At 35.7% G+C, this 22,541-nt stretch overlaps 5 protein-coding genes and 1 non-coding gene across 6 annotated transcripts; 2 read left to right on the forward strand and 4 right to left on the reverse strand.

Annotated features, from left to right (window-relative positions):
* Window positions 1-129: 129 nt before the first annotated feature.
* On the reverse strand, window positions 130-201 carry TRNAG-UCC. The gene has a single exon. It is a non-coding gene; the product is annotated as a tRNA-Gly (tRNA).
* Window positions 202-519: 318 nt separating this feature from the next.
* Window positions 520-3,458, reverse strand: LOC111794789. The gene is made up of 2 exons (XM_023676927.1): window positions 2,564-3,458; window positions 520-1,174 (listed from the first exon to the last, which is right to left on the reverse strand). Exons 1-2 carry the CDS (start codon window positions 3,305-3,307, stop codon window positions 641-643), a joined length of 1,278 nt encoding a protein of 425 aa, XP_023532695.1. The 5' UTR covers window positions 3,308-3,458; the 3' UTR covers window positions 520-640.
* Window positions 3,459-5,443: 1,985 nt separating this feature from the next.
* LOC111795832 (dehydration-responsive element-binding protein 1E-like) lies at window positions 5,444-6,294 on the reverse strand. The gene has a single exon (XM_023678435.1). It carries the CDS (start codon window positions 6,262-6,264, stop codon window positions 5,575-5,577), a length of 690 nt encoding a protein of 229 aa, XP_023534203.1. The 5' UTR covers window positions 6,265-6,294; the 3' UTR covers window positions 5,444-5,574.
* A 2,791-nt stretch (window positions 6,295-9,085) lies between these two features.
* LOC111794988 (ethylene-responsive transcription factor ERF026-like) lies at window positions 9,086-9,601 on the reverse strand. The gene has a single exon (XM_023677207.1). It carries the CDS (start codon window positions 9,599-9,601, stop codon window positions 9,086-9,088), a length of 516 nt encoding a protein of 171 aa, XP_023532975.1.
* Window positions 9,602-10,785: 1,184 nt separating this feature from the next.
* LOC111795754 (sugar transport protein 12-like) lies at window positions 10,786-15,179 on the forward strand. Its single transcript, XM_023678319.1, has 4 exons — window positions 10,786-10,918; window positions 11,016-11,341; window positions 11,434-12,471; window positions 14,913-15,179. The coding sequence occupies exons 1-4, from the start codon at window positions 10,786-10,788 to the stop codon at window positions 15,012-15,014; spliced, it is 1,599 nt and encodes a 532-aa protein (XP_023534087.1). The 3' UTR covers window positions 15,015-15,179.
* Window positions 15,180-16,976: 1,797 nt separating this feature from the next.
* LOC111794554 (phosphatidylinositol glycan anchor biosynthesis class U protein-like) lies at window positions 16,977-22,500 on the forward strand. The gene is made up of 14 exons (XM_023676588.1): window positions 16,977-17,257; window positions 17,354-17,401; window positions 17,508-17,568; window positions 17,882-17,914; window positions 18,151-18,272; window positions 19,818-19,952; window positions 20,229-20,305; window positions 20,401-20,666; window positions 21,141-21,197; window positions 21,294-21,462; window positions 21,576-21,633; window positions 21,722-21,807; window positions 21,893-21,949; window positions 22,237-22,500. The coding sequence occupies exons 1-14, from the start codon at window positions 17,092-17,094 to the stop codon at window positions 22,318-22,320; spliced, it is 1,419 nt and encodes a 472-aa protein (XP_023532356.1). The 5' UTR covers window positions 16,977-17,091; the 3' UTR covers window positions 22,321-22,500.
* Window positions 22,501-22,541: the final 41 nt, after the last annotated feature.

Below are 22,541 nucleotides of genomic sequence, written 5' to 3' on the forward strand. Positions count from 1 at the left end.
GTCATGGACTGAGTACGCGTTTCATAAAAATAATCTAGGAAAGTTGGCTTTTGTTCCTAAACACAAGAATCTCGCTAAAAAAAAAAAAATAATAATAAATAAATAAAATAAAAAAATACCTGACTTAACTGCGTTTGCCGGGAGTCGAACCCGGGTCTATTGCTTGGAAGGCAATTATCCTAACCGTTGGACTACAAACGCTAATTGATGTATCCAACGAAAATTAGTAAATATGAGTAAAACAACTGAATGGTTGAAGACCTAAACCGCTGGACCTCGTAGAAATGAGAGTTCCGAAATACGGTTCTAAATTTGTGGAGATGATAATAATAATAAAAGCAATAACATTGTTTGAAAGAATTGGAAGAAGAGAAGCATCCTACTAGTTAAACAAGATCTTTTTTATTTGTTTATCGATCGCATCTTACAAAACTATGAGTAAAACATTTAGAAGCAGTCTCCCCAGGTATGAGTATGAATTATCCATACCGTATATATTAGGACCGCTACTCCAACATATAGCTCAACCTAAAATTTTACATCTTTTTTTTCTTTTCTTTTCTTTTTTAAGTATGCAAGTACATTAATTGCTGCTAATTATTTACATTTTTTTTTTCGTAGTAATAATAATAATAAGAAGCTACGACAGGCCAAGTAATAGCTCATCAAGCAAACAGATCCAAACCTCAGTTTCAACCTCCGCCGCCAATTCTTCCTTTTCTCCGCCCAAACTCCTCCACTTTCCCGCCTTCTCCATATCCTTAATGTACAAACTCCGTCCTTCCGCCAACTCCCATCCCATCACCCTCATTTCTCCGCCCTCTCCATCCACCCAACCTTGTATTAATTTCACAACCTTTTCTTCTTCAAAACCACACCCTCTTCCACTTGATTCATCTTCTTCTTCCAGCTTTTCATGGATCAAATCCAGCACCAGATTCTCTGTTTTAAATGCGAAGCACTGCGATTTGGTCGTTGATTTCACGAGCCTTACAAGCTCCAATGCCTTCTGTTCCCTCTGCCCTTCTTTTGTGGATATTATTAAACCCAAATCAGCGAATCGTTTCTTCAACTCTACAGGTTCCAATTCCGCTCCCTTCTCCAATCGCTTCAAACCAAAATCCAGGACTGAAACTGGACTCGACTGCTCCTTTTCTTCTTCATTTCCCAATTGCTGNATACACACACACACCCTCTTAATTACTATTATATAATTTACTTTCTAAAAATTCATATAAATAAATACTCCCTATAAACAATAAAATATGTAATTTTAATTTAATATAATTTAATCAAAACATTAACCAAAAAAATAAAATCCCTATGATTTTGTTACCGACACATACAAAGCCAGCAGATGACAGACCAAAAACTAAATAACTAAAAATAATTGAAAAGAGATAGAAGAGGGCGCAATCTAGTATGCGTGGACCATGAAATCAAAAGGTTTTTGTAAGCTTCAAAGCCGCAGATCTCGGTGATCTGTGACACATGGCGAGATCGTAGGCCTCGATCATGTGCCCTCTGAGTCGTATTCTAACATTTCCTAAGATATACCCCACACTTGAAATTAATAGCCTCCCAAAAATCCAGCTGTATTTTCCCTTACCTATTATTTATCTACGCAAACTCTATAATTTAATTCTACCAATATTTCAAATCATAGGTTCCCATTTTTTAAAACATATTAATTTTCTCAATGAGGTAGTTTAAATAAATGACTATAAATAAATCTGGGTACATACCAAAGTATTGACAAAATGAGGTTACCCTAAATTGAGTACATGGACCACAACTTTTTCTTTAATTTGCTCCGTGTGTGTTCCACGTCTACTAGTGACTCAATGAACAAGGTGATTTACTTGAAGTGCCACAACATCTAACAACAAAACTATATCATTGAGTTACACAAACTTCCAATTAGGTGCAACAAAACTAGTTGATACACGAGCTCCATGTGTGACATGTATATCATGTTCTTGAGTTAGGTCAAGAATTCCTGTATTTGATCCGAGACCAATTAATCCATAATAACTATTACTCTGTAACGAACTCTTCATTCACAAGTATGGATGCACAACCTATTATCATCTAGCAAAAAATATATATGTTATAAGATGTTATTATCTTAGGATTAATATGTGTAGTGACTTATTAGAACCCAGAGATTAAGCATGGTTGGGAGTTCAGCAAAATTACTAGCGGATGTTGATGACATCATAATCTAAAGATATGTACGGGCATATATCTTGTAGAATTTCATTTTGCCAACAAATCCAATACAATTCTATGATGTACACGATTTTCTCCTATTCTAACACAACATCATAATATATGAGTTCCATCTTATTATAGTTTACTCATGAAATTTAATATTGAGTATTAGAATTTAGACATTTATTTAAACAACACGAAATTAACATTTTCATTTTATTTTATTTTATTTTTTACTGAGCAGTTAGGGAGTTTTAAAAAAATAAACGGCAGATATGGATTGGGCAAATCTATCAGAGACGGTTATCAAAGGAACGCGAAGCATGGGATTAGAAAACGAAATCCTGACCTTAATAGCTTTCTCCGGGTAGGCGGCGGTGGTGGCGGCGGCGGCGGTTGTTTCTTCAATGCAATCTTTTCCCAACGCTATGTCATCTGTTTTGGCTATGAGATTACCAGGCGAATCCTTCTCGTCCTTGGCGGCGTCGATTTCGCTGCAACTGTCGAAATTACCGCTCGAAGACGACGGAATCATCTCCGATGTAAATTCGCTCTCCGTCCAACTGATGCTATTACTACAGCTACAGATCGAGTTTCTTGCAGCGACAGCAATGACCGAGGAATCGGCGGAATCGGCGTGATCGTGGTCAGACGACGACGACGGCGGTTCTTTCTCATCGAGAAATTCCCGAAACGATTTCCAGCGTTTGGCGTTGGAATCAACGACATTCGATTTCTTCCAAAAGGATATGAGAATCAGTTTCCGCGAAATACTCCTGCGCAACGGAAACTGCTTAAATGCTCTGACAACAGCGTTGGACGCCTTTTGCAAAGTGGAGACCGCGGGGAGAGCGATTCTGGTGGAGGCAGTTGGAGGAGGTAATGATTTCGTTACGGAAGAATCTGTCCGTTTGAAATCGTTGTTGAGGAGAAATCGGACGGTTGTGGTGCAGCATTGGCTTCGTGGAAACGATCGGAAGCCATTAGAGGAGCAAGAGCTGAAATCGTCTTGAAGAAGAAAATCCTTGAGCTTGAAAGACGTAGGTTTCGCGGCGACGAGGCTCCAACTAGAAGAATCCACCAACGACGCCATTTCAAAATCAAATGGAACAGAGGAATTCAAGTTGCGAAATGATTTTGAAACAGAGAGAGAGAGAGAGAGAGAACAGAGAGAGAGAGAGAGAGAGAGAACAGAGGAGCAGAAATCAGAGAGACATGCAGTACTGGAGCATTAAAAGCACAATGGTGGATTGGTATATACAAAACAAACAACCAAAACTTCCATTAATTTTTTTTTTTTTTAAAATAAACAAATATATAATTATGCACTCCTCACACGCTCTGCCACGTGTGCACGCAGCACTTAATGATTATTATTACTATTTTTTTTTACTCTTTTCTGCCTTTTGTTGCTTTCTTCTTTTTATTATTACTGTTTTAATTTCAATTATAAAATAAAGAAAATACAGCGTCATAAATCAATTATATACCATATTATAAAAATGAGACGCTTTGAAAAAGACTAACTGGATGGAATAGGCCCAATTCCTGCATGTTGTGGCCTTCAGTTTTGATGGGAATATAACAAAGAAGAGAGAGAGCCATCCAATATTTATATAAACATTCAATTATTGAATGGTAGGAACACCGCCCAATCCTTTGACACTAATCTTTAAATTATTTGAGGGATTGGAATGGATTGGAATTGATTGGACCAGTCACATAAATATGAAGTTACTTGTGTGTCAATTTAGCCTAAATAGGCCCAACCAACCCCAAATATTAATTCCACGACGTATAGTTTCATGTTTAGTCTATTTTGCCGCCTTATGCATAATTTGAATGATAAAGACAAATTGTTAATCTTGTTTCGTAGGAATGTGAATCATTTTCCAAGAATGTGAATCATTTTCCAAGCAAGTGACTGATAATAATTCAAAAAGAAGTAATTTGTATTGTTCCAAATTATTTCTAAACCTGTCTAAAATATAAGTTAGTTGACAATTGAGTAATATGCTAAATTAAAGACGTGATTCATTGTAAATCAGCATGGTTAGAAGAGAGGGTAACTAATGTTTTGGATAGACAAGATTTCAACCATGGGTAGGGTACCAGTCAGCTCACCTGTTTTAGGCCATGTCAAACCATTAAACANTGAATGATAAAGACAAATTGTTAATCTTGTTTCGTAGGAATGTGAATCATTTTCCAAGAATGTGAATCATTTTCCAAGCAAGTGACTGATAATAATTCAAAAAGAAGTAATTTGTATTGTTCCAAATTATTTCTAAACCTGTCTAAAATATAAGTTAGTTGACAATTGAGTAATATGCTAAATTAAAGACGTGATTCATTGTAAATCAGCATGGTTAGAAGAGAGGGTAACTAATGTTTTGGATAGACAAGATTTCAACCATGGGTAGGGTACCAGTCAGCTCACCTGTTTTAGGCCATGTCAAACCATTAAACAAATAGTGTGTTGATGGTAAGAACTTGTCAATATATATATAATGGAGACAAAAACATCCCATGAGAAACATTTTTAATGAGTTTAACAAGCACTTTTACGCAGTCAATTCAACTGGGACTTGGGAGTCCAAAGTATTGGAATCTTTTGTATCCACATTTTTCACAAATGACCGCCTCACCCTTGGCCATTCTTTTCAATTCTTCGGGCCACGACCCCAAAACCGTCTAATCCTCTGTCTCTCACCACGCCTTCTACACGGAATGGATACGCCGTCTAACCGGCTTCTTTTTTATTTTATTTTTTAATTCCTTTCAGTTTCTTTTCTTAATGGATAAGCTTTTGACCTTTCGTTGAAAATAATGTTTCTCGTGGGANTTTTTTTTTTTTTTTTTCCAATTTTATTTTAATATTAAGCAAATTAAATGCAATCAACCTATAATGACTTTCTTTTTATTGGTATTTTCCAAATTTTGGTTTCCCACGTTTATAATAAAATATCAGAAAAAATATATTAATTTTCTTCCTATGTAAGTAAGAAATGTTTTTCAGCATTAGTTTGAAAACAGTCAAACGTGGGGTCCATGGTAAATCAAAAAGCGTTNTTTTTTTTTTTTTTTTTTTTTTTTTTTTTTTGCTGTTTTAACCTTTAAAATAATAATAAAAATTTTAAAAAATTTTATTTTTAAGATTACTTTTATTCGAACGTAGTTATAGTTGGTTTATATAAATTTATTTTAGTTGGGTGCGGAGAAAATTGAGTAAATATAAAACTTTTGGTATTTATTATATAACCAATTGCACATTACTTTATATGTAACCTTGACTTCCTCGAATAAAAGTCTGTACATTCAGTTTCCTGGTTGGTTGGGGGATTCTCACTCTATCTACTTCTAAAAGCTCCACAATGACACATCATCATTTGTATCCACGTTGTCCCACCCCACGTCATCGCGTACGCAAAAACGAGGAGGAGAAAGCAGAGGTCCTTCCGCCATGCTGGCAAGCAACATGGGCATATTCGACAAAGCCTCATCGTCGACGTCATCCCGTTGATCAGGCTCCGCCTTTGGCTGACTCAAAATCACGTCGTCCTCTTCCCGACTCACATTGCACTCTTCATACTCACATTCTTTCGCCGCCTTCGCCGCCGCTTCTCTGATCACCGACGGATCATTACTCGATGGAATCGGAAACCGCCAAGCTGAGTCAGCAAAATTGAGACAAGCCGATTTTCCTCTCAACGCGAGTGCCGCAACGTCGTGTGCACGTGCCGCCATCTCAGCAGTTGGGTAAGTCCCGAGCCAAATCCTCGTCTTTTTATTCGGCTCCCTTAGCTCACACACCCATTTGCCTTTATTCCTTCGCCGCACTCCTCTGTACACTGGATGCCTCGTCTCCTTAAAAACCCGCCGACCAGCCCGCCGCTTTGGCCGGTTCGACGCCAGTATCACTTCCTCGTCGGAGTTAGCGACCACGTGGGGCGGCGTTCCGGCGTCCGACAGAGTGGACGAAGATTCCGACTTGCAATTATAATTACCATAATAAGGAATTGGATCAGAAAATTGGGTGAAGAAATCCATGGAATAGAAATTGAATTGAATTCAGAGAAATTGGAGGAGTTTTGATTTCAAGACTGAAAACAATGGCAGTGAGATGCTTAAATAGCTTCGGCTGCAGGGGATTCCAACACGTGGTACAAAGCACCCAAATCCACACGCAAAAACGCGACAAAACAAATCGCCTAATAATAATTAAAACCAAATTGGATATTTTAAAAACTTAATACATCCAATAAAATTGAGTTTAACCCTTTGTCCGGTTACTTTATTTAATTTATTAACATTTTTGTGGTGACGTGGCAGTTTAGTTAGAGACTAAGCTTAGTGCGTGTGAGCAACGCATGGATTCTGCGTGGGTTTCAAATCCGCACGTGAGACTTGACACCACAGTTTTAATGTCTTGTCTCAGTTTGACGACGTATGAAGTTATCAAATTTGATTATTTTTCGGTAAAAATATTTGTTTTCATAACTTATTAAATATAATCGTGGTTTAGTTTCTACACGTTTCATTAATTTATTAAAAAAGAAGAAGAAACGTTTGGCCTTGTATTAACTATAGCAATAACCTGATTTTATTATTTAAATAATAATAATAATAANATCGTGGTTTAGTTTCTACACGTTTCATTAATTTATTAAAAAAAAAAAAAACGTTTGGCCTTGTATTAACTATAGCAATAACCTGATTTTATATTTAAATAATAATAATAATAATAATAATAATAAAATCTCNGGAGTTAGTATTCCTCACTTATAAACCCATGATCATTCCCTAAATTAGTCGATGTGGGACTTCCATCATCTAACAAAATCTACCATCAATTGTTGGAACTTAATTTAAAATTAAATTCTTAATAAAGAAAAACTCTATTTTAGTACATCTATTTAATATAGAAGGATTGAACTTCATATTGACATTTACGCTATTGTTTATATACATTATTTATATTGAACTAAAAAAATATAGAGGAAATTTAGAAAGAAAAAAAAAATGGTTAGAAAGTATGTCGGAGGTATGGGATTAAAAAAAAAAAAAGATAAATCCATTCTGATTGTAGTTTAAAAATTGATTGAAACTCATGTTAAATATATTAAATATGCTAACCCATTATTTAAGTAAAAAAAATCAAATTAAGGGGTGGGTGGTTAGTGGGCGTTCACACTCAGGCCTTTGACAGCTGTCTTACGGTTAGCCCACGGAGTCACGGGAAAAACGTGGGCTAAAATTTGAACAACAGTTAACTTGGGCTTCTACACGAGCCTTCTTGACTTGTTTGGGCCGTCGGGTTACCCGGTCAAGCCTAGGTCCACCCAAGAGATGGGATTTAACTGGTCGTTTCAAAAATGGCCACCCAATTNTCTTACGGTTAGCCCACGGAGTCACGGGAAAAACGTGGGCTAAAATTTGAACAACAGTTAACTTGGGCTTCTACACGAGCCTTCTTGACTTGTTTGGGCCGTCGGGTTACCCGGTCAAGCCTAGGTCCACCCAAGAGATGGGATTTAACTGGTCGTTTCAAAAATGGCCACCCAATTATTATTATTATTATTATTATTATTATTTTTAATAATAACCGTCGTGATAATTAATAATAGCCTTTGTATTAAATTGGGTGAGAACAAAACATGTTAGAAAGAACATGTGTTAGATTGTAGAGTAATATCACTCTTGGAAGCTAGAAGTAGGTAGTTTGACCATATCTCAATAAATTATAAGGATCATCAAGTACCGAATATATATTTTGAATTATGATCCAAATCCTAGACATGGGTCTGTTACCATATGTTTAGGTTTAATCCAAATTAGTTTAGACAACCCAACTAAATTACTTTTCATTTTGTATAGGGTGCGTATAGGGTTTATTCACGTAATTTAAACCGACTCTCTTTAAACTTTACATTAGGCCGAAATATACTTGTAGCTTACTTCCCCACGGCTCTCGAGGAGGCTTAAACACTTGTACAAATGCTCAAGTTGATAACTCTAGGCTATAAGTAGGATGAAGACGTTCACTTTTTAAAATATTAGTCAAATGTGTGTCGTAGAAGGAAAAAAAAAACTATTTATTCACCTGGGAAAACTAATTAATACAATCATTCTCATAATTATGATTTTAGAAGACGAGAAAGCATATATGAGATAAGGATTCAAATCGAGATTTTTTAATGACATGCGTTGGGTGGAAAATTTTGAATTGACCATCTTAAACATGCCTTTAACTTATTAATATATGTTAATATTATTAAAATAATTCAAACTCATCATTCAAATTAAAATTGAATTCCGCTAATATTCTTTTAAGTACAAGCTATTCATTTAGTATTACTTTTTCTACTTTAATGTCAATTTAGTTCCAACTCTTATTATTATTATTAAGAATAGATATTTCCGACAGGCTTTTGTCGAGTGCGGCCACTGTCGTAAAAAGTTGAGATTTGAGGTCGGCAAAAATATATATATCTTATTTTTTCTCCACGCAAAAAGTTTGACAAAAGGGTTTTTAATATTATTTCATCCATTTATTATTGGGAGATATTTTATAGTTAATTTAGTTAAGGGGTCCCTTTATATTATGGTATAAATTATTGGTCACTAAAAATAAATTAAATTTTCATATATTTAATGCGATCTCATTCCCACCAAACCATAGGCAAGTAGTGGAGTATGTGAATGTTTACTGAAATTGGAGAAATTAAAATCATTAATTAATTCACACTTGGGTTTATAAATAAATAAAAAATTAATCCACTAAACCAAAACCACTTTTTCTAGTAAAAAAAAAAAAAACAATTTTTTTAAAAAATGAATCCATTTTATTTTTTAACATACATTAATTATATCATAAAAAATAGTTCCATAAACATTCCGCTCCATCGGAGTTGTCATCAGACAGCGGCGGAGAGTTCATTCTTGGCGGCGACACCATCATCCCCTCCGCCATGTCGGCCAGCAAACTTGGCATCCCAAAAATCTCCTCCTCATCCACGAACGACGCCGTATTACCACTATCTTCAATGTTAGTGCGGCAAGTCTCAACTTTGTTCAACGCATTGGCGGCGGCGGCGGCGGCAGCATTGCGTATGTCAAGCGGGGAGGTGGAGACAGGAACAGGATAGGAGGCAACAGAGGAGGGGAAGTTAAGGATGGCTTGATCACCTCGGAGAGCGAGAGCGGCAACGTCGTAAGCTGTGGCAGCCATCTCGGGTGTCGGAAATGTACCGAGCCATATGCGTGTCGTCTTACGTGGCTCCCGGATCTCCGACACCCATTTTCCACCCCTGCACCGAATTCCTCTGTACAAAGGATGCTTCTTGGTCGATGAAGATGACGCAGAAGAGGAAGTCAAAGAAGCCATGACAGAATTACATGATAAACAAAAAAAAAAAAAATTAATGAATTTGTTTTAATATTTAGGAATTGAAATTCGAACACAATTTGTCTTCTTCATCATTACAATTTTGGTGTTTAAAAAAAGACAGTCAATTTGGTTTGGATTTGTTCTATTCATATTTAGTGCTTATAAATATCAAACAAATTCATTGACTTCACCTTTATATATATATATATATATATTTTTTTTTTTTATTAAGCATGAGGTAGAGAATGAATAAAATTAGAATTGAATTCACGTGGCTGATTTTTAGCCACAATATTATAATAATTTTTTTTTAATTAAATATTTATTTTATTGTTTAATTTTAAAAGTATTGAATAATTTTTTTAACTTTAAATTTGTACCTACTCATTCATTGAAATTAAAATTTAAATTAAACACACGTTCTCATATAAAATAAATCACTCAATATCTACTTATTTATTTATTTTACCATTTTCATATTAAAAAAAAAAAATTAAAGTTTGTACCAACTTCTCCTCATTACTTTCTATTTTTAATTTAATAATTAGTGTGTATGAATATTGTTTTAGTAATTTAAAAATACATTATGAACTCTAAATAATTTTGAGTATTCTCTTATTTTTTCGATTTTTTTTCCAACTTCTACCATTATAAATTTGTATTTAACAAAAATATTTAAGATAGAAGGTAACTATTTACTAAATATTAATTTTTAAATAAAAGAATTTTTATTTATTGAATATTAATTTTGGATTCAACTTTACATTAAATTGAATCGGAACTAGTCTAACTATATGAAATCGATTCGTTATTGAATAAATATATCAATCTTAACTATAAATTTAAATTTATAATCAATTTCTTTCGTGATTAAAAGAATATTTTTAAGTATAACAAATGAATAATTAAATAAATTTTTAAAAGATAATTATAAATCGTAATAAAATATTTAAAATATAAATAAATTAAAAAAAAAAAATTGTTATTTAAAATAAAAATAAAATAAAATCTAACAGAACCGACTATAAATTTTAATATGACCCAATCAAATATAACTGTTATTTGAAATTCAAAATCTAACTACCTATCATAATTTTTAGTATAAATAAAGACTGCCCAGTAACTTTATCTTTACCCAATAACATTATCCCTTCCTCCCACAATTTTTTTTTCTTTGGAGAATGGCGGGTGGAATTACGGTGGTTTCAGAGACAGGAAAAAATTATCCAGGAAAATTTACCTGGAAAGTGTTTTATACCTGCTTCATTGCAGCCTCTGGCGGGTTAATTTTTGGATATGATTTGGGTATCTCAGGTAATTTAATAATTCCATTTTTTTTTTCTTTCTTTTAATTAATAATTATAATACAATAATAATCATAATAATGGGTGTTTGTCTTGGTTTTGTTCAGGTGGAGTGACCTCCATGGATTCATTCTTATCCAAGTTTTTCCCAGCCGTATACGAAAAAGAAACATCCACAGATCCATCCAATAATCAATACTGTAAATTTGACAGTCAAATTTTGACTCTTTTTACCTCCTCCCTTTATCTGGCGGCTCTCGTCTCCTCCCTGGTGGCCGCCACCGTCAGTCGAAAGTGTGGCCGTCGAATTACGATGCTCATGGGCGGCATTCTGTTTCTCGCCGGTGCTCTTCTCAACGGCTTTGCTCAAACCGTTTCCATGCTCATCGCCGGCCGCTTACTTCTCGGTTTCGGCATTGGTTGCGCTAATCAGGTTTCTAATATAACCCTTTTGCTCGCAAAAATCAAATTATATTCGAACTGGATGATCGTGATTCCTAACAATATTCTTATTTTGTTTTGCAGTCGGTGCCAATTTATCTATCCGAAATGGCGCCTTATAAATACAGAGGATCTCTCAACAATCTCTTTCAACTCATGATCACAATTGGCATTCTAATAGCCAACGTTCTCAACTACGCCTTCTCGTTGATCCCCGGAGGTTGGGGTTGGAGGCTCAGCCTTGGAGGAGCCATGGTCCCAGCCATGATCATAATTTTCGGCTCCATGACCCTCACCGACACCCCGAGCTCTCTAATCGAGCGTGACCGCCACGACGAGGCCAAGGAGCTTCTCAAGAAAGTTCGAGGAGTCGACGACGTAGACGCCGAGCTAGCCGATTTGGTGGCAGCTAGGGACGCATCAAAGCAAGTGAAGAACCAATGGAGTGCATTGTTCAAAAGAAAATATAGGCCACAGCTTGCAATGGCAATAGCCATCCCATTTTTTCAGCAATTGACTGGAATCAATGTCATCACTTTCTATGCTCCTGTTTTGTTTAAAACACTTGGATTTGGAAACTCTGCCTCTTTAATCTCCGCCATGATTACTGGAACAGTCAATTGCCTCTCCACCGTTGTCTCCATTTTTCTTGTTGATAAATTTGGGAGAAGGGTTCTTTTCCTTGAAGGTGGTACTCAAATGTTCATATCTCAAGTTGTGGTTACGGCTATGATCGCTTACAAGTTCGGCATCGACGGGGTCGCCGGGGAATTGTCGAAGGAGTATGCCGGGGCAGTGGTGTTGTTCATATGCATATACACTGCAGGGTTTGCTTGGTCATGGGGGCCTTTGGGATGGTTGGTTCCAAGTGAAATATTTTCTCTAGAGGTTCGATCGGCCCTTCAAAGTGTGAACGTTTCGGTGAATATGATCTTCACTTTTGTGGTTGCTCAAGTGTTCACGGCTATGCTGTGCCACATGAAATTTGGGATGTTCATATTTTTTGCTTTCTTCGTGGTGGTGATGAGCATATTCATATATAAGTATCTGCCGGAGACAAAGGGTGTGCCTATTGAAGAGATGACTCTTGTTTGGCAGAAACATCCGTATTGGGGAAAATATGTGAGCCAAGATCAAACTCAAACTCAGGCAACTGAAACCCCACATGCCTCTTCGGATTAGAATTTTTTAAAGTGGGTTTGGTTTGAAATTCGTTTGTTTCTATTGCTTTTTTGATTCATGTTTATTTTTTTAGTTCAATAGGTTTAGGGGATAGGTTAGATTTTGGATTAGGGTTTTGTTTTTGAAATAGGGTTTAGGGTTTGTTTCCTCTTCTTAGCTCTGTTCAGATTAATAATTTCTTTCAATTTACATGATTTTTTTTTTTTAATGGTTGTTTTTTTAACCTTTTAAATTGGGTTTTGTTTTATATAATAAGCGCAAAATCGTGAGAGCTTATGTTCAAAGTGGACAATATCATATCTGGTTAAAAATTCTAAGACAAAGAAAATCATTATAAAATATAGTGGTTGTTTTTGTTAGAATTTCATACACCCTCGAAAATTCAATTTTATTCTTGGATTTGGTGTTGTTTTTTTTGGAAATTCAATCATATCTATAACACATTAATTCTGTTTCTAAAGTTTGAATCTTTTAACGCACTATTTTCATTTCTATAATTATTTGATTCAATTTATATTTTAATGATCTCTAATAGACTATTCATGTTTCTCATTTCACTCAAATTCAAGTAGCGAGTTAGAGGAAGACTTGATATGATATTTTCGATACGAAGAAGGCGTGACGTCCCGTTAATTCTATTAAGGTAATTTCATATGAAGATATCATAATATATAAATTAAAAGACAATGAGAAAGTAAAATCATGACCCTAATAACTTCTTCACAGTCACCCATTTCAGATTTGGTCTTTCTTAGAAATCCCTCTCTGTTTCTTTCTGGGTGTCCAATTTCATAATCCCCCTTCAAAAAACTTGCTTCCGACAATGTCTGCTTCTTCTGTTCCTCTACTTTCCGACCAACCAAATAGTCCGACAACTAATCATTCACTTACAGCTCCTCTGATCTCCGAAAACCCAACCATTTCAACGACAGTAGCAGACAAATATCCATTTCTCTGTCTTGTTCTCTCGGAGTGCAAATCTATAGCCCACGTCGCTCTTCCGATGATTTTTGTCGGATTTTTTATGTACTCTCGTTCCATGATTTCCATGTTGTTCCTCGGCCAGTTGGGCGATTTGTCCTTGGCCGGCGGTTCGCTGGCAATTGGGTTTGCTNACGTTGTTCCTCGGCCAGTTGGGTGATTTGTCCTTGGCCGGCGGTTCGCTGGCAATTGGGTTTGCTAATATCACTGGCTACTCTGTTCTGTCTGGATTGGCTTCTGGCATGGAGCCCATCTGCGGCCAAGCTTTTGGGGCTAAAAGATTCAAACTTTTGGGCCTTGCCCTTCAAAGAACAGTCATTCTTCTTCTCCTTTCTTCAATACCCATTTCGTTTTTGTGGCTCAATATGAAGAAAATTCTGATCTTTTGTGGACAAGAGGATGATATTGCCAATGAAGCTCATTCCTTCATCCTCTGTTCTATCCCTGATTTAATTGCTCTGTCTTTTCTTCACCCTTTACGAATTTACCTTCGTTGTCAATCAATTAACCTCCCTCTCACTTACTGCGTTGCATTGTCAGTTCTTTTTCACGTTCCAATTAATTACCTTCTCGTCTCTGTTCTCGATTTGGGAATTCACGGCGTCGCTTTGGGAGCTGTGTGGACGAACTTCAACCTCGTCGGATCGGTGATTATTTTCATCCTCGTCTTCGGCGTGTACAAGAATTCCTGGCCGGGATTCTCGTCGGAGTGTTTGAAGGAGTGGAAGTCGCTTCTTAGGTTAGCAATTCCAAGCTGTATTTCGGTTTGTTTGGAATGGTGGTGGTACGAAATCATGATTATGCTAAGTGGGTTCATGATGAATCCTCAATCAACAGTGGCTTCCATGGGGATTTTGATTCAAACCACAGCTTTAATCTACATTTTCCCATCGTCACTAAGCGTTGGAGTTTCAACAAGAGTTGGAAACGAATTGGGAGCAAACCAACCAAACAGAGCCAAATTAGCCGCCATTGTTGGGCTCTGTTTCAGCTTCTTCTTTGGCCTTTCAGCATTGGTATTCGCTTTCAAAGTTCGAAAACTGTGGGCCACAATGTTCACGAATGACACAGAAATCATAGAATTGACATCGCTAGTCCTCCCAATCATCGGACTTTGCGAGCTGGGGAACTGCCCACAGACGACAACCTGCGGGGTTTTGAGAGGGACAGCGAGGCCAACATTGGGAGCGAATATAAATTTGGTGTGTTTTTACATGGTGGGAATGCCGATTGCGATATGGTTGAGCTTCTACGGCGGGTGGGACTTCAAAGGACTGTGGATTGGGCTGCTGGCGGCGCAGGCCTCATGTGCAATGGCGATGCTCATGGCGCTGGCTCGGACCAATTGGGAAGAACAGGCCGAGAGGGCTCAGGAGTTGACTAGAACCGGTCCGTTGGAGATTGAAAATGGTGAGGATGTCGAACAAAATGAGACATTTGAGAATGATGACGACAGAAATGGACGTTTGAATTCAATGGTTGAAAGCGATTTGGAAGTGTGATGTGAAGAAGCCCATCAATGAAGACGGATGGATTTAGGAAGTTTGCTACAGTCTTTTTTTTTGTTTTTTTTAATGTCGTGTGTTTTCTTTTTTTCTCTCGGGTTTTGGGTACACAAATCGAGTTTGTGTCATTTTGTATAGGGTCCAAGGAGGAGGAGAAAGGTGCATCGTTGATAGGCGAACAGAGAACCAATTTTATTAATCGTGTTATCGTCTGTAACATTATGAATATAAATTGAGTTGCTCTCTAGTTTCTTCCATAAGTGTTGTTTATTTAGATGAGGTGTGTAATGGTTGTGCTCGTGGAATATGTTAGTGTAGTTAGGGTTTTATGTTGGTATAAGTTCTTAAATAAGAACAGGTAAGTAAACAGAGATTATTGAAGATGAGATTTTTGGCAAACATGTTAAGTTTGGACACTAATTAAAAGAGACTGTTTAAACGGGTATTAGGGTAGTAAAGCTGGGAAAGAGGCTGTAGTTGAGGTGATACTCCCAAGGATAGTGATCTGGCTACATGCACGAGAATCCGGAAAAATAGAGTCGATACAAGAAATTGTTTACTAATTTGAACAATATTTGTCTGACCCGAAACACGCCATCTGAATGTGTGTCTTTGATAGAAACACATCATGATAGCATTAATGTAGATTTGAATAAACGGATTCTTTTACCAAATTTAGATCCTTATTTTAAAAAACATGCAACCGAATACGCTCTCATATAGTTGACTAAATAAACTTCACGATTTTTCGCTTTCCCTTCCACTTGACACTTTGTTCTTCAATAGCGTCTCTAGCTTCTCCCCACATTGTTTTTGCTGTTTGTTTTTTATTTTTTTATTTTTTTTTTGTTTATATATACATAAAACACAATTTTGTCATTCAAAAATGGTAATGAAAGCGACTTGTTTAAACAACATCAAAACAATAAAATAAAGAAAATATATAATTTAATAAGATTTATAAGCGTGTAAATGAATGTTATTAAATTGAAAGAGATCTTTTATGACTAATATTCGAAAAAGATGCCAAATGAAACACATGATATATGAGAAGATATTGTTAAAAGGCAAGCGTTTCAGTAAATAAAGTAAGAAAAAAAGTATATATAAGCATTAAATCGAGTCACATTTTATTCCCTCATCAAACCCTGTTTAAATACATGCCTTGTTTTACTTTGAGTCACACATGAATCATCGGCTGTCAAATCGCGGTATCCAAGTGTGTATTTCACAAATTTCAAAAGAAAAAAAAAATGAAATTATTATTTATCGTGATTACAAAAAAAAATAAAAACAATTTGAGTTCCCATATTCCAACAGCCGATATTGATTCTAAAAATGGAAAATAAAACAATTTATTGGAAGTTGGCCGGCAAATATTTGTTCCTGTCTCAAATTCTGTACCACGTGGCATACCAATATCAATTCTTTATTTACTTTCATTTTTTCTTATGTATTTCTTTTCCAACTTTTAGGCTTAAAATAATTAATAAATCAAACCTCCTTAACCATGATCAATAATTTAATCTCTTTTGTTCTTTTTTTAATCTAAGTTTCACGTGAAACTTTTAAAGGTTTAATCAAATAATATTTAAGAAATATATATCCATGATTAATTTAATGTGAACTTAAATGACGAAATATAACTCTCATTTATAAAATCTTGTGAAATTAAGCTTAGACGTGTTACTCAGAGATTAATTACCTCAAAACTGGTAAAAAAAAAATATTTGATTTATTTAATATTAATTACTTTTGTTTTATATATTGTCATTCCCGTTCTAAAGACTAAACCATTATTTACATCTTCTTAAATTCCCAAATAGCCCTCATCCAATGCAATTTGGGCCCATAACGATTGGCCCAAATATTTTTAGAACGAGTGATTGGGCCTCGCCAGCCGAGCCCAATTAAAAATGGATACCATCTGCAGCAGGCAGCCGGTAGCCGGTAGCTGAAGCCCCCGATCTGCGACCGCCCAAAACCTTTGGTTCTCGAAAAACCGTGCTGAAGTTTGAAGAAGGAATCCTCCATTTCAGTAACTTGTTGAAGAAGGAGAACGGAAGAGTTGGAAATGGCGGCGAAGGAACAATTCGAAGAGGAGGAGAAGAAAAGGAAGGGAAACTTTTGGATATGGATGGTATTGTCAGTGATTTTTAGGATCGTTATGATATATTTTCCCAATCTGAATCTGTCCTCTCGCCCCGAAGTCTCCACACCTCTAACCAGCATTCATCGACGTATTTTACTCACTTTTCTTTTGAGATTCTAGCTATGATTGGTTTCTAGCTTAGTTTATGCTCATGATATCTTGTTGATTGTTAAATGTCTTGCAGTAGCTGAGGGCTATTGGTTAAAGCAGTCGTCAATGTCTCCCTATGCAGGTTTCCTTGTTTTCCTTTCGTTATCAATTCAAATGTTGCTTCTGAAGCTGGCTGATTGTAGATGGTTATCTTATAATTTTGAGAATTTGGTTATTTTTCTGAGCAGGATCTATGTACCATGGCTCTCCTCTGTTACTGTCTCTTCTAGGGCCACTGACTGTCAGAAGGTAGAAACCAACCTCCAAAAGAAATGTAACATTGTACTTCAATGGAGGCTTTTTTTTCTCCTTGTTGGTTTAACAGGTGTCTGTGTTTTGTATTTATAATGGCTAAGAACCTGAAGCTGATTAGTTTTTCGTTTCTTCTATCGTTTTTCTTATTGCATACTTAAATTGAAGAGTTTGAAGCCCGTGAAAATGAATTTGGTAACTTCAGAATTTCTGAATTACTAGGATCCTGAGCTTGCAAGTGCTCGGAGTATAATGCCTAAGTTTGGTGTGTTTTCTGACATTCAATAATAGTTGTATTTTTGTGATGCAGAATTGAAGGGCAACCAGACCATCTTTTATGCAGGTGAATTTTGAATTCTTTTTTTGTTCGCCCCTAAGATTGATTTATGCACTTTTAAGGTTGTTATCAATGGTTTGAAAGTGAATGGGTTTCAGTGAAGTCCAATTTCTTTTAGCATTTCTGCTGTGCACTTTTTGTACTTAAATTATTTGTGATTTCTTCAAGGCCTAAGATTTTCATTAATTAATGATAGTTCTGTTATTTATTCAGGCTGTTAATATAAATGTATTGTTGCATAGTTTTGCTTTTGTGGTTGCAGATGTTCTGAGTGCATTGCTTATTCGTGCAGTCGGTCAGAATCTTCAGAGGGCATATTATCGGAATTTGAGATTGCTGAAGGTTAACCTATCAAAAAACTCAGGTACTTGACATGCGATTGAAAATTATGCATATGATGCACTGTAAATGAATGCCGATCTTTATTCTAGTTAAGACTGAACTGCATACAATCATTAGTGACGGAAAGGAGAGATCAGATATGATCATTGATCCCACAAGTTAGGACATTTTAATTAAAAAATACAGGGTGAAGTTTCCTTGACATTTTCCTGTGTAACGTCAGGGATCTAAATGCTATGCCATAAATTTTAAAATTAACTTCTAGGAATTCTATTTGGAATATATTTTTACAAACTTTAGGATTCCATGAACATCTTAAAGATGATTATTGACTCTTTATCCATGAACAATATATCGCGATAACCATAGTATAACCTATATATAGCTTATAGTAATTAAAAAATTACTTCACGAAAATTATAACCACAATTAATTGTCATCTTGCATTTCTCTTATAAGGTTGGGTTCGTACGCTGAAGTAATTTGTATTGATTTTAACTCTGCTTTGTAAATTTCTGTTGCATTCTCTGTACTCCTTTCGTTTGAAACTTGTTTCTGATAATACAAATATCACAGAAAGCCATTATTTGCTTGAAATGAAAACTCCCCTGAAACTGAATAAGATGTTGGCCCTCAGACTTTCATCTATTCTCGTTCTATAATCTTCTTAAAGAACAGGTATTTTCTGAATAAATGAAGTAAGTTTAAGATGCAATCTAATGCCTTTGGATATAGGTTTCCTTTGAACTGTTGAAGCATGATACAGAAATCAGTTACTCAGCATGGTGCTGATCTGAGATGTATTAAACCTTGTATAGAAGATAATATAATGTTCAATGCCCAATTGAGTTCAAATATAACTCGTACGTTCAGACAACTATGTCAATTTGAATGGATGTGGTTAGTGGACTTTAGAATTGAAATCCTTTCTACATAAGGGAAGCGCACAATTGCAGTTTCACTATCTAGTTATATCTGTCTTGACCTATATGATTACTGTAGATTCTTTCTAAATGATGGAGCTGGGAAGTGAGGACTTGGAAATCACTTATTAGGTTGATATAGCAATACGGATATTCAATTCTTACTGTTGGTTTATGTTTGTGATGTTTTTCATAGTTAGATTTATTGGCTATAATTATATTTTAATTATTTGTATAAGTTTTTTCACTTTTACGTATTAGACCTTTTTTATTCTTAAAAAATGTCCCTTATAACTATTGTAAGTAAATGAGAATTGACAATTATATTATTCCATAGAAATTGATATTTCACACTTACAAAGGGAGAAATTGGGAGAAACACATGAAAACATGGTCTTTTTGGTTGCTGTAGTAATAATAATATTTTTTAAGGAAACAGAAATTTCATTGATGAATATAAAATTACGAAGGGGAAAGCTCTGTTTTCTGGATGACTTAATTATAGATCTGGATTGTCTTATAGTTGTATGTCATTGTCATTCAAATGAGAACTGCCTTTCGAGTTGGATTTCAACTTGTTGAATGCTACATTCCTTTCTTTTATTGGCTTATGAGTAATGTCATTATTTGTTTAATGTTAGCAGAGTTCTTCCCAGCTGGAGATATTGCTTCTCTTGTGTACCTGTGGAATCCTTTCACAATTGTTGCATGTGTGGGTTTGTCCACATCTCCAATCGAAAATCTAGCCATTGTGCTTACGCTCTATGGAGCATCTAAAGGCAAGAAATTAGCAATCTTTGCTTTGTAATGACAATCTTTTTTCTTCCGCCTTCTGAAAAAGCATAATTTATAGACAAGAGTCATACACGTGAATTTCACCAAAACTTCAAAGGTTTGCTGTTCATATTGAAGCACCAGCAAATTGACATTTTTCATACCACCATTACACTGATTGCATGTTTTTGTTACTGAAAATATACATTTATTTTTGTTATGATTTTCTTTTTGGTTATTTTGAACCATTCATTTGATAAGATGCATCTAATGTAGTACAGGACAAGTTCCATTGGCTGCTTTTGGATTTGTGGTGGCGACTCATCTATCTCTTTATCCTATAATTCTTATAATTCCGGTATGATTGTTCTGTCTGGGTGTTTGTAAGACAATATATAATTTGCTGGCTCATGGATTCTTCTAATATAGTTGCTATGTTCTCCTTCCCTCCAGGTAGTCCTTCTACTAGGTAATGGCTTAGATGCTCCTCCTAGGAAATTGTTCTTGCAAAGGAGTAGTAGTAGAGTTGTTGTGAGACCTTCACGTGATAGCTGTAGCCAGCCGGAGGAAGTGATCAATCAGTCTGAAGTACCAAATGGTTTCTCATTGAGACCAGTGATGTATTTCTTATTATGGGTTTCTTTATTTTCTGTGTATCTGCTGCTTCTCTGTGGCATATCTCTTAAACAATTTGGTGGACTCTGGGAGATGTTTAGAAGGTATGGATTTTTTATTTAGAACTTTCTGCCATATATTTATCAATGTACCCGTTGACACTTCGCATTTCTCATACCAAAATGAACATATGCCTACTTCACCCAGTATACAAGTGCGATTGTGATAGGTCAGTGATGAATATGCACATTTCAGGCCCTCCTTCACCTTCCTTAGTCTTTAAGGATGGGGAGGTGTCACTTGGCTGAATGCTAGTCAGTTTCCAAAATACTGTGTATATTCATTTCATTAATATGGAAAGAAAAGGTCAACAACCTGGAAGTTAAATCCACCAGTGAGAAAGTTGGTTCCTTTTCTTTTATTCTTTTGATTTATTTATTTATAATTTTTTTATATCAAGGTTTCACGTTTCTAAGTAACCACTCTTATTACCATGCAAGTAACATGAGTTTGAAGTGTTTATCTGAGTTGCAACCATATTTCTTACTCGGCTATAAATGTGTGGTTGGTTTCTGCAGTACATATGGCTTTCTTCTCACTGTGCAAGATTTGTCTCCAAATATTGGGGTTCTATGGTGAGTCCAACAAAATACTAGTTGGTTACAAATGAAACCTATACATAAAGTCTTACACGTGACTTTCCAACTGATTTTTTTTAATGCTGTTTTCAGGTACCTTTTTGCTGAAGTGTTTGAGTTCTTCAGGGATTTTTATTTAATAGTCTTCCATATCAATATTCTTTTTATGATAACACCATTGGCTGTTCGTCTCCACCATCGACCCTTGTTTCTGGCTTTTGTGCTTCTTTCCATTTCTGCAATGTTGAAGTCTTATCCTTCGGTATCCTCACGTCTTGTTGCATGACTTTCTTTTGATTTTTTAGTATCATGCACTGACTACAGGATGATGCGAGTTTAATAAGCAATCTTGTCTTGTCATTTTGACTCCAATAGGTAGGGGACTCAGCTCTGTACTTGAGTTTTATGGGATTGTTTGTATACGAATTAGTTGGTGAGTAATCATGCGGTTCTGGTCACTTGTATTTTCAACCTGATTTGAATCTTCACCTTTTAATTAATGTCCAATGCTATTCATACAGATTTGGAGTTCTCATTCTTTCTGTTCTGCGGGTATATTGGGATTTCACTGCTCAGCCCTGTAATGCACAATCTTTGGATATGGAGGGTATGCCTTCTTTGCATCCTGATTTGAACAGAAACATGGAAAGACTTGAATCTCTTTTTAACTAAATGACATCACGAAATTGCAGGGGACTGGCAATGCAAATTTCTATTTTGCAAACGCTATGGCTTATGCTTGCTTCCAGGTTGGTCTTTCTTTTTTAAAATATAATCTGCATTCATATCACTGCTAGGATTCTCCACGTTCCACTTGCTTAAAATATAATTTGCATTCATATCACTGCTTGGACCTAATACACGAAAAGCTGTGCCTATCTTGCTTTCTAGTCACTACTAATCGCTGTTGTTAGGACAGACATATTTCGGTCAAGAACATGGTTTTGTTGTCATTCGATTACTTGTATAGATGATCTTTAGACCAATTTGTTATATGTTCAGTAATTCTCTGGGCCCACTACCTGTTTCCTTACAGATCGTTCTAGTGGTTGAGAGCGTAAGTACAATGCTGAATCACGACCGGAAACTGAGGAAGCTGTCTGCAGTGAAGCTTTCATGATAGCTAAGTCATAGCACGCGAAACCTAAAAGAAAAATCGTCTCGGCTATCCAATTTTATTGTACAACTTTAGAGGTCTAGAGATCCAATATCCATGTAGAATTCTAGTGATCTTGGAACTGCTCTAACAAAAACAAAATATTTATTACCACCTACTTAGGCCCCTGTTGGGATTGCTTTTCTTTTCTTTTTTTTAATTAGTAAATGAATCTTAATCGGTTT

The sequence above is a fragment of the Cucurbita pepo genome, chromosome LG05 (assembly GCF_002806865.2).
Source record: "Cucurbita pepo subsp. pepo cultivar mu-cu-16 chromosome LG05, ASM280686v2, whole genome shotgun sequence".
NCBI lineage: Eukaryota > Viridiplantae > Streptophyta > Magnoliopsida > Cucurbitales > Cucurbitaceae > Cucurbita > Cucurbita pepo.